This window comes from Nomascus leucogenys, chromosome 16, assembly GCF_006542625.1.
Source record: "Nomascus leucogenys isolate Asia chromosome 16, Asia_NLE_v1, whole genome shotgun sequence".
NCBI lineage: Eukaryota > Metazoa > Chordata > Mammalia > Primates > Hylobatidae > Nomascus > Nomascus leucogenys.
Genome location: NC_044396.1, coordinates 10,279,402 through 10,295,997, shown reverse-complemented (window position 1 = coordinate 10,295,997; position 16,596 = coordinate 10,279,402). Strand labels below are relative to the sequence as shown.

The 16,596-nt window shown below is 46.1% G+C and overlaps 1 protein-coding gene across 1 annotated transcript in view; it reads left to right on the top strand.

The window, feature by feature from the left end:
• Positions 1–2,223: 2,223 nt before the first annotated feature.
• LAPTM4B (lysosomal protein transmembrane 4 beta) overlaps positions 2,224–16,596 on the top strand; it is an 81,637-nt gene continuing 67,264 nt past the window's right edge. Inside the window, exon 1 of the mRNA XM_030794989.1 lies at positions 2,224–3,269. Coding sequence (XP_030650849.1) covers positions 2,853–3,269 — 417 coding nt within the window. The 5' untranslated portion in view covers positions 2,224–2,852. The remainder of the gene's footprint in view (positions 3,270–16,596) is intronic.

The following is a 16,596-nucleotide window of genomic DNA, read 5'->3' as shown; positions in this document are numbered from 1 at the left end:
ATCGCGCCATTGCACTGCAGCCTGGGCAACAAGAGCGAAATTGCATCAAAAAAAAAGGAAAAAAAAGAGAAGAAGAAAGAAAGAAAACACAAAACAAAAACGGAGCTTTTTGTTTGGTTTTCTGATTAACTCCTCAAATAATGTTACTTATCATTTCTAATTAAGGGCCTACACTTGACATGGTAGGGATGGCTCTTGGTTCCAGGATAAAGCTACATATAAGAAAGTTGCAGCTTTAAAGACTTGTAAAACTAACCAGTTCTGTAATTGAATAGTTTTAACAGTATCTTTCTTCCTGTTTAGCCTCATCTTAGGAAATTTAGATCCAATCAATTTTTTTTTTTTACTCCATGTCTGAAATAAAACTTTCACCCATGCTAATAATCTAACCTATCTCAGATTCTTGGCTTTGACAGTAGTCCATAGGCTAACCGCAGACAACGGTGCTTCTAGACAAAACACGAGTTGGGAGGAAATAAACTCCTCCAAAGCATAGAACTATCTTTCACTATCTCTAACACTGTTGTGTCTTGCAGAGGCCTTGTGTAACTGGTTGGATGACTGTTTCTCTTTTTTGTTTTGAGAAGTGTCTCACTGCCGTCGCCCAGGCTGGAGTGTAGTGGCACTATCACAGATCACTGCAGCCTTGAACTCCCCGGCTCAGGTGATTCTCCCGCTGCAGCCCCTGGAGTAGCTAGGACCACAGGCACGATCCACCAAGCCCGGCTAATTTTGTTTTTTTTGTTTTTGTTTTTTGAGACGGAGTTTTGCCCTTGTTGCCCAGGCTGGAGTGCAATGGCACGATGTAGGCTCACCGCAACCTCCGCCTCCCAGGTTCAAGTGATTCTTCTGCCTTAGCCTTCCCAGTAGCTGGAATTACAGGCATGCACCACCATGCCCAGTTAATTTTATTTGTATTTTTAGTAGAGATGGGGTTTCTCCATATTGGTCAGGCTGGTCTCAAACTCCTGACCTCAGGTGATCCCCCTGCCTTGGCCTCCCAAAGTGCTGGTGTTACCGGTGGGTCTTTGTTCTTAGAGCTCCCAAGATGGTGGCGGCTGCTCCCAGGATGGCAGCAAGCCTTTTGTTCTCTGACCTGGGGCTCTTGGCCTCATGGATTTCAAGGAAAGGGACCTTGGGCCATGCAGTGAGTGTTATAGCTCTATTAGAAGTCATGGGTCACAGAAGAGAACCGTGGAACCCAGCGACTAGTGTTCAGCTCGATTAGGACCAACCCGGGCACTTAGCCACACAGGAACAATGGCGAGCCTCTAGCCCAAAGGGGAGCGGCAAAGGGCACCTCGCTGGATCAGAAACGCAGGGGACACCCTGCCGGATCCAGAGGGGTGGAAGTCAACGGCGGGTCTGCAACAGTGGCGAAGAGCAGTGGTGGACGGTAGGCGAAAGCTCAGCTCGAGGTGGAAGAGTGTGCAGTTGCAAGATTTAATAGAGTGAAAACAGCTCCCATACAGTGGGCAGGGACCCAAAGGGGGTTGCCCACTCCCGGCTGGAATGCCTGGGGTTTATATCCCAATCATTGTGCCTCCCCCTGTGCTCTCAGATGATAGATGATTTGACTATTTCTTTACCTCTTGCTTTTAGCTTAATTGGTGTTTTAGTGAGCCCTTTTTACTACCTGATTGGTCAGGTGTGAGCTGAGTTACAAGCCCCGTGTTTAAGGGTGGGTGCGGTCCCCTTTCCCAGCTAGGTTTAGGAATTCTTTGTCGCCCCTGGAAATCCGCTACTCCTGTTTCTCACTGGGATTACAGGTGTGAGCCACCGCGCCCAGCCAATTTTGGTATTTTTTGTAGAGCCAGGGTTTCCTCATGTTGCCCAGGCTGGGACTGAATCCTTAGAGCTGCACTCATGATTAAAAATGCTGTGCCAGGCGTGGTGGCTCACGCCTGTAATCCCAGCACTTTGGGAAGCTGAGGCGGGCGGATCACGAGGTCAGGAGATCAAGACCATCCTGGCTAACACGGTGAAACCCCGTCTCTACTAAAAATACAACAAATTAGCCGGGCGTGGTGGCGGGCGCCTGTAGTCCCAGCTACTCGGGAGGCTGAGGCAGGAGAATGGCGTGATCCTGGGAGGCGGAGCTTGGAGTGAGCCGAGATCGCGCCACTGCACTCCAGCCTGGGTGACAGAGCGAGATTCCGTCTCAAAAAAAAAAAAAAAAAAAAAAAAGCTACCGGAAGCACAGCGAGGATGTCCTTGACACACATCCTATTTTCTGGGAAAAGATTACTACCACAGTAATTGAGCTGGGAAGCGGAGACAAATTGCTCTCGGTGGTGGTTCAAAGTACTGCAATTGACTGGAATAGCACCCCGCAGTTTTCCTTCCTCTCGTGCAAGATAAGAGTGAGAGGAGCTGTATCGATTACCTGCAAGATAGAAGTAGAAGAGGGCCGGGTGCGGTGGCTCACGCCTGTAATCCCAGCACTTTGGGAGGCTGAGGCGGGTGGATCATTCCACGTCAGGAGTTCCAGACCAGCCTGACCAACATGGTGAAACCCCGTCTCTACTAAAAATACAAAAAATTAGCCGGGTGTGATGGCAGACGCCTGTAATCCCAGCTACTCGGGAGGTTGGGCAGAAGAATCGCTTGAACCCGGGAGGCGGAGGTTGCAGTGAGCCCAGATCGCGCCATTGCACTCCAGCCTGGGCGACAAGAGCGAGACTCCGTTTCAAAAAAAAAAAAAAAAAGTAGTAGAAGGGAAGAAGACCGCAAGGAACTAGACTAAAAGAATCTCGACCCTTGAATGGAGTTACACGAACGGCCAGATGAAAGAGGGAAGGCCCGGACCTCCACTCAGGGCCGACTAGGGGACTGGCGGAGGGTGCACGCTGATGGATTTATTCACCGGGGGCTCGGAGCTGCCGCAGCTGGCTGGAGCCCGCGATGACGTCACGGGCCCGGGTCACATGTCCGAGTCCGCCCCGCCCCCTCCCCCCCCCCGCCGCTGCCGCCCCCGCCGCTTCGGAGCGCAGGGTCCGGACGCGGCAGACGCTCGGAGCTCTCGGGGTATCGAGGAGGCAAGCCCGCGGGCGCACGGGCGAGCGGGCCGGGAGCCGGAGCGGAGGAGGAGCGGGCAGCAGCGGCGCGGGGGGCTCCAGGCGACGCTCCTGAAAACTTGCGCGCGCGCTCGCGCCACTGCGCCCGGAGCGATGAAGATGGTCGCGCCTTGGACGCGGTTCTACTCCAACAGCTGCTGCTTGTGCTGCCCTGTCCGCACCGGTACCATCCTGCTCGGCGTCTGGTATCTGGTGAGCGCGGCGCGCCCGGCCCGGGACCCTGCGTTTCTTCCGCGCCCCCAGCTGGGCTTCTGGCCCGGCCTCGCGGTGGGGTGAGGCGCGCGCTCATCCGCCTAAAGTTGTATTATTAGAAACTTAATTCTCCGGGTGCCGCGTCGGCACTTCCCCCCGGCTGGGCCAGCGCCGACGGGGGGAGGCCGGGAGTTTGGGGCGATGGGGGAGGCCAGGGGCGCGGGGCGGAGGACCGCACTCGACCCGTGGCGCCCAGGTGGTGTGGGTCGCCGGTCCCCAGCCTCCGCGCAGCTCCGCGGCCTCGCGTAGGGCGCACCGGGGCAGACAAACTGAGCTTATCTGCCGAGCACGTGTTTCCTTTCTTCTTAAAGCCCGTGGGCTTTGTGTTTCGACGGCTGTGGACAGAGCCGTCGCGGAGGTGACGGCGCAAATTTTGCAGCTCTGTGGTCAGGGTTGCGGATTTGTCAATGCATGTTCTCCCTAGCCGCGTCTCCGTTAGGGTGGCCTGCGCTTTCACGCCGTCGCACGTTCGGATCCCGAGTTGAAGTGGTTGGGGTTCTTGGCATCCTCTTGTGAATGGGTTCCCCCCCCCACCCATGTTTTAAAGCCCGTACTCCAGGAAGGGATGTGAGTGTGATTCACTGCGTTTCCATCTGCCCGGGAAAGCCATTTTCCACCCACATTTTTCCTGCCCGTGGACAGTTGGTCCTCGGACCTTTTCTTGACAGACTCAGCAGGCAAATCCGGCATTTTTTTTCCTGGTTGGAACTTTTAACGTCTTTTTTTGTATGAGGAGCAGTGCTTTTCAGAGATAGTGAGGAAATCTGATGGAGTCTTGCCCCGCACCTGTCCTGCGTTGGTTGGTGGCACTCCTAGAGTGCACCAGCACTGAGTCGGATTCCGCTGCATTTTGGGTTTTGTGACATCATGATGGAGAGTTAGACCGGAGTTGCTTTGCAGTGAATACCACTGCATCACGAGGAAATGCCCTGAAAATGGTAGACAAATGGCATATATAACTGTTTTCAGTGAGTTTTTTTTTTTTTTTTTTTTTTTTTTTGAGACAGAGTCTCACTCTGTGGCCCGGGCTAGAGTGCAATGGCACGATCTCTGCTCACTGCAACCTCCGCCTCCCAGGTTCAAGCGATTCTCCTTCCTCAGCTTCCCGAATCGCTGGGATTACAGGCGCCCGCCACTACTACGCCCAGCTAATTTTTTGTATTTTTAGTAGAGACAGGGTTTCACCATGTTGGCCAGGCTGGTCTCGAACTCCTGACCTCGTGATTCGCCCGCCTTGGCCTCCCAAAGTGCTGAGATTACAGGCGTGAGTGAGCCACCGCGCCCGGCCGAGAAAAATTCTTATCTCTTTAATGAGTTAGGGGTGTGCGTGTGCATGGTTTGTTTATTAGGCCCATTTTTGGGTAGAATATGGACTTTTTGTGAACCCCTTCCTTATACCATTTTAAGCAAAACATTTCACCCCAGGCATATGGTGTTCACTGTGCTATTTATAGTTTCAAGTTTCCTTTAGTCAGTGCCTATCATGGCCACACAATATAAATTTTTGGCTTGAAAATATTTCAAACAGGTATTTAACATGTGTGGGTTTTTACTGTGCAGTGTAAATACAGATGGAACATCAGCATATTAGCTAAACTTCGACTTTGCTAAAAGCCAATAAATTCTTTACCGAAATTGAAAATTATAGCAAAAGGATAGTAGGTGGCTCAAAATAGTTGGTGCTTTTATTGATGATCAAGACAGACTGTTTTATACAAGTGTCTGCCTTCCTTGAAAATGTTCAAATCTGCCGACTTGCAAGTACATCCCGTGAATGTAATTTGTAAAATCTAGGGCATTGCATTAGGCAAATGTACTACGTGATCTACAGGAAAGATAAATCCTACTTGAGCCCTGTTGTTGGCTGTAATCCAACCAGACAGTGTTGGTGTGATAAAAGGAGAGTACTCAGCATGCTTTGTCTACTGTTTGAGCACGCTCTCTGTGGAAAGTGGTTATTGGTGTGCTTGTCTTAGCGTTTGGAAATAAATGGCCATTTGAAAGATAATTAGAAAGCTTTCTAGCAGATGTGAATAAAAATGTTGCTTTAGGTAAACCCTATTTCTGGGAAACCTTGTTTAAGTACTGGTAATCTTTATAAATAGTCTTTTGCATTTCACAAGGCAATGTAAGCCTTTTTCTTTTCTTTCTTTTTTTTTTTTTTAAGTAGTGAGTTTCACTCAGACCTTTGAATATAATTTTGTGATACCCTACCTTGTTTTAACCTGAATTGACTCTCCCTTAGCTAAGAGCCAGACAGACTCCATCTTGACACCTTCACTTGCAGCCCCTTACCCACCCGCTTCCTCAAGGACTTAGCTTGTGCAAGCTGACTCCCAGCACATCCAAGAATCCAATTAACTGATAAGATACCGTGGCAGGCTATATCCTCAGTTCCCAGGAATTCGCCCGGTTAATAGCACCCAGAGCCCCCGCGTTTGTGTCCGGTTGATAACGCCCAAAGCCACGCGTCTATCACCTTGTGATAGATTTAAAGCCCCTGCACCTGGAACTGTTTACTTTCCTGTAACCATTTGTCCTTTTAACTTTTTGCCTACTTTGTTTTAACTAGACTCCCCCCCTCCCCTTTCTAAACAAAAGTATAAAAGAAAATCTAGCCCCTTCTTCGGGACCAAGAGAATTTTGAGCACTAGCTTTCTCTGGGTCGCTGGCTAATAAAGGACTCCTGAATTAGTCTCAGAGTGTGGTTTCTCTATAACTTGCTCGGTTACAACAATTTGGTTGTCCAAAACTTTGATTTTCGTGAACTTTTTTAAGAGAGTTTGTGTGGCTAGGGAGCAGGACCACTGTAAAACGAGGCACCTTCCCTGGTTTGTCCTAACCCTTTCTCTCAGCCAGCCATCTGGATGGAATGGAGTCAGTTATCAGAAAGTGGAGAGTTAAAAATTAGCCAGGTGTGGTGGCTCACATCCGTAGTCCCAGCTTGAGTCCCAGGAATTCGAAGCTGCAGTGAGCTCTGATTGCACCCCTACACTCCAGCCTAGGCAACCAGAGTGAGCCCTGTCTCTTAAAAAAACAGAGGCCAAGTGCGGTGGCTCACGGTTGTAATCCCAGCATTTTTGGAGGCCGAGGCGGGCAGATCATCTGAGGTCAGGAGTTCGAGACCAGCCTGACCAACCATGGCCAATGTGGTAAAACCCCGTCTCTGCTAAAAGTACAAATTAGACAGGTGCAGTGGTGTAGGCGTATAATCCCAGCTACTTGGGAGACTGAGGCAGGAGAATTGCTTGAACCTGGGAGGCATAGGTTGCAGTGAGCCAAGATCGTGCCACTGCACTCTAGCCTGGGTGACAGAGTGATACTGTGTCTCAAAAAAAGAAAAAAAAAAAGAGAAAGAGGCCTGGTGCAGAGGCTCACACCTGTAAGCACTTTGGGTGGCCGAGGTAGGCGGATCACTTGAGGTGAGGAGTTCTAGACCAGCCTGGGCAACATGGCGAGATCCCGTCTCTAATAAAAATACAAAAATTATTCAGTCGTGGTGGCACACGCCTGTAATCCCAGCTACTCAGGAGGCTGAGGCATGAGAATTGCTTGAACTCTGGAGGTGGAAAGTCCAGCCTGGGTGACAGCAAGGCTCTTATCTCAAAAAAAAAAAAAAAAAAAGTTGGGTGTGGATGGCTCACGCCTATAATCCCAGCACTTTGGGAGGCCAAGGTGAGTGGATCTTGAGGTCAGGAGTTCAAAACCAGCCTGGCCAAGATGGTGAAACCTCATCTCTACTAAAACTACAAAATTAGTTGGGTGTGGTGGCAGGCACCTGTAATCTCAGCTGCTGGGGAGGCAGAGGCAGGAGAATCCCTTGAACCCGGGTGGCAGAGGTTGCAGTGAGCTGAGATCACGCCGCTTGCACTCCAGCTTGGGCAACAGAGTGAGACTCTGTCTCAAAAAAAAAAAAAGTAAAATAAAGAATAATAATAATAAAAAAAGAAAGCGGAGGGTTTTCAGACAAGGCAGATACTTAAATAAGAGTCCAGGCTGGGTGCGGTGGCTCATACCTGTAATCCCAGCACTTTCGGAGACTGAGGCGGGCGGATCACCTGAGGTGAGGAGTTTTGAGACCAGCCTGGCTAACATGATGAAGCCCGTTTCTATTAAAAATATAAAAAAATTAGCTGGGCGTGGTGGTGCGCGCCTGTAACCCCAGCTACTTGGGAAGCTGAGAGAAGAATCATTTGAACCTGGGAGGCGGAGGTTGCAGTGAGCCGAGATCGTGCCATTGCACTCCAGCTTGGGCAACAAAAGTGAAACTCCGTTTCAAAAAAAAATAAATAAATAAAACAAGTAAATAAATAAGAGTCGACAATAAGGGCTCATTTAAGTAATTTCCTGTTTTGCAAGATAGGTAAAGTGGATCTTTTTAATATGTTTTCTCATTGTTGATTCCTACCAATATCATTTACTAAGTGTCATGTACTTTACTAGATACTTTGCATAAGGTTAATTTTTACATATTCTTGGTGAGGTAGATTTTCTTATTCTCATTTTACAGATGAGAAAACTGAGGCTTAGAGAACTTTGGTGATTTACTTGAGAGCTTAAAATCCCGTGGTTGGTTTATGATCTGAGTGATTTTTTTTTTTTTTTTTTTTTTTGAGACGGAGTCTCACTCTGTCACCCAGGCAGGAGTGCAGTGTTGCAATCTCCTCTCGCTGCAAGCTCCTCCTCCCGGGCTCACGCCATTCTCCTGCCTCAGCCTCCGGAGTAGCTGGGACTACAGGCGCCCGCCACCATGCCCGGAGAATTTTTTGTAATTTTAGTAGAGACAGGGTTTCACCGTGTTAGCCAGGATGGTCTCGATCTCCTGACCTCGTGATCCACCCGCCTCGGCCTTCCAAAGTGCTGGGATTACAGGCGTGAGCCACCGCGCCCGGCCAGAGTGATGTTTTAATCTGTTCTGTTTCCACTGTTTTACTTTTAAAAGTTTTGCACGTGTTTTGGTTTTGTCTTGGAATAATAAAAGTTTTCCTGCAGTCCTGAAATAAAGCATATTGACTTCAGGTATTTATTATTGTTATTACTATTTTTAAAATTCTGGGCCAAGCTAACTTTGGGAGACTTCAGGTATTTATTTAGAGATCATTTTTTGTTTGTCTCTTTTTTTTCTTTTATTGAGTTGTGATTTATGTACTACAATTTTTTTTTTTTTTTTTTTTTGAGACCAAGTCTCGCTCTGACGCCCAGGCTGGAGTGCAGTGGCGTGATCTCGGCTCACCACAACCTCCGCCTCCTGGGTTCAAGCAATTCTCCTGCCTCAGCCTCCTGAGTAGCTGGGATTACAGGTGAGCTCCGGGCTAATTTTTGTATTTTTAGTAGAGATGGGGTTTCCCCATGTTGGTCAGGCTGGTTTTGAACACCTGACCTTGTGATCCACCCGCCTTGGCCTCTCAGAGTGCTGAGATTACAGGTGTGAGCCACTGCACCTGGCCTTTTTTTTTTTTTTTTGAGGAGTTTTGCTCTTGTTGCTCAGGCTGAAGTGCAGTGGTGCAATCTCAGCTCATTGCAACCTCTGCCTCCTGGGTTCAAGTGATTCCTGCCTCAGCCTCCCAAGTAGCTGGTATTACAGGCACCCACCACTGCGCTTGACTAATTTTTGTTTTCCTAGGCGAGACAGGATTTCATTATGTTGGCCAGGCTGGTCTTGAACTCCTGACCTCAGGTGATCCGCTTGCCTCGGCCTCCCACAGTGCTGGAATTACAGGCGTGAACCACTGTGCCCGGCAAAATTCACAGTTAAATGTAGTTTATTGAGTTGACAAATGCCTCTGTAATGTAACCCACATTCCTTGAGAACATTTCCAAACTTCCAGCAAGTTCCCTTGTGCTGTTTCCCAGTTAATCCCTGCCATACCCCCGATAACTGTAGGTAAGTTTTGCTTATTCATGTAAAATGGAATTATGCTGTATGTACCCTTCTGTATCTAGCTTCTTTCACTTAGCATAACTTCTTTTAGATTCATTCGTTCTTGGAGTGTTGCTTTTTATTGCTGAGTAATGTTTTTATTGTATTAATATATACCACAATTTGTTTATCCATTTGCCGGATATTGGACATTTGGGTTATTTCCAATTTGGGTTATTTCCAATTTGGGGCTATTATAAATAAAGCTGCCCTGAACATTCTTGCACAAGACTTTGGGGACTTTTTTTTTTTTTGAGACAGAGTTTTGCTCTTGTTGCCCAGGCTGGAGTGCAATGGCGCGATCTTGGCTCACTGCAACCTCCGACTCCCAGGTTCAAGCAATTCTCCTGCCTCAGCCTCCCTAGTAGCTGGGATTACGGGCATGCGCCACCACACCTATTTAATTTAGTATTTTTAGTAGATAACAGGATTTCTCCATGTTGGTCAGGCTGGTCTCGAACTCCCAACCTCTGGTGATCCACTCCCCTCAGCCTCCCAAAGTGCTGGGATTACAGGCTTGAGCCACCATGCCCGGCTTTTTTTTTTTTTTTTTTTTTTTTTGAGACAAGATCTCACTCTATTGCCCAGGCTGGAGTACAGTGGTACGATCATGGCTCACTGCAGCCTTGTCATTTCAGCCTCCCAAGTAGCTGGGACTACAGGCTCACACCACCACTCCACGCCACTCCAGGCTTTTTTTTTGAAACAGAGCCTCACTCTGTTGGAGTTGGCTGGAGTGCAGTGGTGCAATCTCGGCTCACTGCAACGTCTGCCTCCCGGGTTCAAGCGATTCTCCTGCCTCAGTCTCCTGAATAGCTGGGACTACAGGCACGCACCACCATGCCTGGTTAATTTTTTATTTTTAGTAGAGATGGGGTTTCACCGTGTTGGTCAGGCTTGTCTCGAACTCGTGACCTCCTGAACCACCCACTTTGGCCTCCCAAAGTGCTGGGATTATGGGCGTGAGCCACCGTCCCTGGCCTTTTTTTTTTTTTTTTTTTTTTTTTGAGACGGAGTCTGGCTCTTGTTGCCCAGGCTGGAGTGCAGTGGCGCAGTCTCGGCTCACTGCAACCCCCGCCTCCCGGGTTCAGGTGATTCTCCTGCTTCAGCCTCCAGAGTAGCTGGGATTGCAGGCATGCGCTACCACACCCGGCTAATTTTGTATTTATTTATTTATTTATTTATTTATTTATTTATTTATTTATTTAGTAGAGACGGGGTTTCTCCATGTTAGTCAAGCTGTTCTCGAACTCCCGACCTCAGGTGATCCGCCCGCCTTGGCCTCCCAAAGTGCTGGGATTACAAGTGTGAGCCACCGCGCCCAGCCTTTTTTTTTTTTTTTTTTTTTAATATCCTTGTTCAGTTATTTTTTAGGAACTTAGACACAGCAAATACATACCAAATGCCTCTGTGCCAGACACTGTTCACGGGTAGTTAGCCATATGTCAGATTATAAAGGATGAAAGAGGTCAGAGTAGCTGCTCTCATTGGCTTTATGACCTGGTTTTTCTTTTTATTTTCTTTCTTTTTCTTTTTTTTTTGTTTTTTAATTATACTTTAAGTTCTGGGATATAAGTGCAGACCTGGTCTTTCAAAGAATCCACTTGTTCACATAGAAACTCAGTTTCCTTGTTTACTCAAGTAAAGGAAACCAGAATATCTCACCCAAAATATACCTCTTTGGTATATTTCAAGATAGTGTTAGAGAAACTGCAAACAAGAATAGCTCTGAAAAGCTGCTGTTTGTGGAGATTTGCATCTTTAGGGAAAATCTGCATTAGCGAAATAAACAGCCAGGCTTTCTCTGAGCACACCTCCTCCCCACCCCATCCCCCATGTTCAGACCTAGGAAAGATTAACCGAGAGATTGAGTCTGACGCCTTTGAAGGTCTAATAGAGAAGTTTACCACATACCACAGGCTACCAAGTATCCTTTCTCAAGGCTGCTACCTGTGAGGTCTCATTTGCATAACAAGACCACCTTCCCTAGCCAGGCCTTTCCATCCCTCCCTCCCATAACCTGTTTTGCCATGATCTAAACCCCTATTCTTTCTGTAACTTCAGAATGGCATTAAAACTTAAATCATCTGGCCCTTCCTTTGAGTTTTCTTATTCCTATGACTCCCTTGTATGCGTGTGCATGTAATACATTTGTATGCCTTTTCTTGCTGTTGATCTATTATCAGTTTGCTTATTAGGTCAAATGATCAAACCTTCAGAAGTTGTAGAGGGGAGAGAATTTTCTTCACCCCTTCACAAGCCTGATAGATTTTCTTTGTATTCTGAGAAGTTCAACAACTGTTGATTTGTCTGAGTACAGGATAGTAAGACCAACATCCTGTATTTGTAGAGTGATTGATAACTTTCAGTGGGCATTCACATTTGTTCTTATTCAGACCTCAGTGCAACCCTGGGTCACGCATGATGGATGGTGATATGTTCTTTTAAGATTAATAGCTTCTTTCCAACTGTCAGATTCTGTGACTTGGCCTGTAATTCCAGGATGGAATAACTGACTGATTTGTGGCAATTGTGTCATCTTTACTGCCTGGTGTTTTCCCCACTATGTTAGATTGTGAAAGACTAAATAGTAGGCTAAAGAGTTTGGATTTTATTCTGTAGGCAGTGGGGAATCATTGAAGAATTATGAACAGGAGCGATATGATGAGAGCAGTTTTTTTTGTTTTTTTTGTTTTTTTTTTGAGACGGAGTCTCGCTCTGTCGCCCAGGCTGGAGTGCAGTGGCGGGATCTCCACTCACTGCAAGCTCCGTCTCCCGGGTTCAAGCCATTCTCCTGCCTCAGCCTCCCGAGTAGCTGGGACTACAGGCACCCACCACCACACCCAACTAATTTTTTTATTTTTAGTAGAGATGGGGTTTCAACGTGTTAGCCAGGATGATCTCGATCTCCTGACCTTGTGATCTGCCCACCTCAGCCTCCCAAAGTGTTGGGATTACAGGCGTGAGCCACCATGCCTGGCCAATGAAAGCAGTTTTTAAGTTAGATTAAAATGGCAGCCTGTTTCAGATGGCTGGAAAACCAGGCAGTATGTTATATATAGCTCTCCAGATGCAAACTATAGCGGGTATCAGCTCTTAATGGTATGAATAAGATAGATAGGAATTTTTACCAGTTAGTGAGTGATACAAGTCTCTCTTGCCACCTAGGTTTTCTCCATCTGATTTAAGGAATTGAATAGATTTAGGTAGGGAAGGACATTGGATTTTTAAAGTACAGGTTTCCCCTCATCTAATAAAGGATCAAGGGCAGTTCTATAGAACATTGGTTGGTGGAGATTTCAGTGGTATTCAATATCTTTTTAAGCTTTTATCACACTTTTTTTTTTTTTTGAGACAGAGTTTCACTCTGTCCCCCATGATGGAGTGCAGTGGCGCCATCTCGGTTCCCTGCAACCTCCACCTCCCGGGTTCAAGCCCTTCTCCTGCCTCAGCCTCCCAAGTACATGGGATTACAGGTGCAGGCCACCACGCCTGGCTTAATTCAGTAAAGATGGGGTTTCACCACGTTGACCAGGCTGGTCTAGAACTCTTGACCTCAGGTGATCTGCCCGCCTCCCAAAGTGCTGGGATTGCAGGCCTGAGCCTCTTATCACACTTTTATAATAAATGTTCATTAGAATGTTTTACAGACAAGGTGGCCAATAAGTAAAGATTGCTATCAAAACTGTTTATTAATACCAATCACTCTGGGATTCACTTTAAATATATCTAATGTCGACCTAAAAGGAAGAAGCTGAGGCAGAATTAATATAAGTAGAGAGTTTATTTGGGCCAGGCTTGAGGAGTGCAACCCCAGAATATAGATTGACGTTGCCCTGACTATACACACAGATTAGCAGCAGTTATAAGTGGATTTTTAAAGACTGAAAGGGGGAACAGGGAGTGTACTGATACAAAGTTGTTTGTCAGGAATTGTCCTTGATTTACAGAAACAACATTGGTTCGTGATTGGCTATCCATTGTTGAGCTATGCATTATTAGGTTAATTTGCAGCTGCTTGTGGCAATAGCAATCAGTTTCAACAGCTGAAGACAAAGGTCAAAAGGGAGGGGGAGTAGAAAGTGATTGATGTATCATTTTAATGTCTCTCTGGGCCTGATAATAAAGACTTGCATTCCTCAGATAAAAGTTCTTTTCTCAGAAACTTAGCATAAAGTATTAAGTTAACATGAGTTTTGTCGTACCATGTGTATTATGTTTGAATGAGTAATATATTTGTTTTGTCAATTTACCTTTGAATCTTGGCCCTGAAGGAAGAGGCCACAGTTGTCCCATTCTGCCCCACCACCTTTTGGGCTGATTTGTCATTAGTCATAAAGGAATGCTAGTGGAAATAATGTGTGAGCCCTAGCAGCTCTCCTTTTCCTCCTCCCAGTTCTTGGGACTCTTAGTAGAGCTTTTGGAGACTTAATGAGAGTTGTGTAGTTATTGGTTAACTCATTGTGCTTGAAGGAAAGTAAAAAGTAAACAAAGACCACTCTTGTTCAGTTGCTCCTAACGTTTCAAGAGTTTAGAGTTGCCTCTTTGCAGTTGCAGCTTCCAAGGGAAATTGTTTCTCAGGAAAATATGTTGGAGGTTAAAAAAAAATGCTTGAGGAAATGTAATTTCAAATTACTAGTAAACATAAGATTGAACTTAAAAAAAAAAAAAAAAAACAAGGCTGGGCGTGGTGGCTCACGCCTGTAATCCCAGCACTTTGGGAGGCCAAGGCGGGCAAATCATGAGGGTCCGAGTTCGAGACCAGCCTGACCAACATAGTGAAACACCATCTCTACTAAAAATACAAAAAAATTAGGCATGGTGGCACGTGCCTGTAGTCCCAGCTACTCCAGAGGCTGAGGCAGGAGAATCACTTGAACCCGGGAGGCGGAGATTGTGGTGAGCTGAGATCGTGCCGCTACACTCCAGCCTGGGCAACAGAGTGAGACTCCGTCTCAAAAAAAAAAAAAAAAAAAATTAACCTTGAGCTACTAAAATTACACAGCCAGTTGGTTCCATGGTGCAGAGATGGTGAAGTAGTAACCCTTAGCATATAGTAGGTACTCAGATTTGTATTGACTAACAGTAGTGGGTCTGGGGGTTGCAAAACTGAAGGTGAGCCAGTTATGCTATAGATAGAGTTGCTATAACAAAGAAATGCAAAACTGCAGAAAGGTAGAAGTTTATTTCTTTCCTGTTAACAGTTCAGGGAGTGTTGGCCAACGTTGTTCTTTGAGGCCATCCAGAGACCCAGGCTGGCGGGTGGGGGTGTAGCTCCACCATCCCGAATATTGTGCATGGATTCCTTCTCTGGGTTCTAAGGAGGCTGCCTCCTTTATGTTTGTCTTCATGGTGGAGACATTACCAGCACCATGTTTGTGTCCTGGCCTGCTGTAAGGGAGAAAGGGGTATCTGGAGGACAAACAGCTTTATTTTTTTAAGGATGTGAAATGGAAAATGCACACATCACTTTCACTTACATCCCAGTAACCAAAAACAAGACATGTGACCTTAGCTGTGAGGGAGGCTAGGAGATCTTTCTTTTCTTTTCTTTCTTTTTTTTTTTTTTTTTTTGAGATGGAGTCTGGCTCTGTTGCCCAGGCTGGAGTGCAGTGGCGTGATCTTGGCTCACTGCAAGCTCTGCCTCCCAGGTTCATGCCATTCTCCTGCCTCAGCCTCCCGAGTAGCTGGGACTACAGGCACCCGCCACCACACCCAGCTATTTTTTTTTATTTTTAGTAGAGACGGGGTTTCACTATGTTAGCCAGGATGGTCTCGATCTCCTGACCTCATGATCCATCTGCCTCGGCCTCCCAAAGTGCTTCGATTACAGGCATGAACCATCATGTGTGGCCAAATATAAAATTAAAAATATAAAATTATGTATAAATATAAAACAAAATTAAAATAATTATGATTATTCATGAAATGTAGTATCCAATGAGAATGCATCTTTCTCAAGGTGTGTCCATTAATGGATTTTTTAATTGACTGCTAAGAATTTTTAAAAAGATTAAATGAAGGTAACATGAATAGCAATTTCAGTATGAGAACAGTCATCTCTATAAGACAATGCATCTTGTTTATGGATCAGAGAACTTAGGGATAAGGACTTTCCATCCCAGAAGAAACTAATTGCGGGCAGTTTAAGTCTGGAAGGAATGCTGATGCAGATTCAGTTTCTTCTCTCCTCCCTTCTCACTCCTTCAGCAGATTTTATGGAGAACTTTTCCCCTGTGTTCAGAACTGTGCTAGGTGTCGGTGATACAATGGCAATTGAAAATAGACCAAGTCCTTGTCAGTGTGGAATCTGTGGTCAAGTAGAGGAAATAAATAATAACCAGAAATTAATATAGATTAGTAAGGTACAGGATCACAGTTGTGATAAATGCTACAAAGGAGAGTGTGTGGCGCTATGATAAGGCATACAGGAGAGTTTGAAGATGGGAGGGGGACAGTGTTGGGCAACCTGACAATGCTTGTCTTTTACTGGACAAATTCACTTAATGATCACAAATATATTAAGATTTATTTCAGTCATTGTTTCTGTTTTTTTCTCCTTTGTTGCCATGTTTCAGATTGACTGAATTTTTTCCCATCCATTTTTGGAAGTCACACTCTCTTTTTTCTTCTTCTTTTTTTTTTTTTTTTTTGAGATGGAGTCTCACTGTGTTGCCCAAGGGGGAGTGTAGTGTCTCACTGCAACTTCTGCCACCCAGGCTCAAGTGATTCTCCTGCCTCAGCCTCCCGAGTAGCTGGGATTACAGGCGCACACCACCCTGCCTGGCCAAGTTTTGTATTTTTAGTAGAGACAGGGTTTCACCATGTTGGTCAGCCTGGTCTGAAACTCCTGACCTCAAGTGATCTGCCTGTCTTGGCCTCCCAAAGTGCTGGGATTACAGGCGTGAACCACTGCGCTTGGCCTATTTCTTTTAACAGATACACCTAACTTATTAAAGTCTGGGGTTAATAATATCTTTGCCTTTCTTTTAAAGAATACAAGTCCTTTAACTCCAGTCGTTTCTCTCTTGTATTTTAGTGTCCTTTTCTAAGTTCCCGAACACATTGATTTACAATTAATGTTTGCTTAGAATTACCTGCATGTTTGCATCCCTCTTTCTCCATTACTCCTGTTTTCTTTTTGTAACCACTATAATTCTTACTTAAAAATGATTTATTTATTTATTTATTTTTTTAGACAGAGTCTCACTGTCGCCCAGGCTGGAGAGCGCACTGGCATGATCTCGGCTCACTGCAACCTCTGCCTCCCAGGTTCAAGTGATTCTCCTGCGCCGGCCTCCCAAGTAGCTGAGATTATAGGCACCTGCCAACATGCCCAGCTAATTT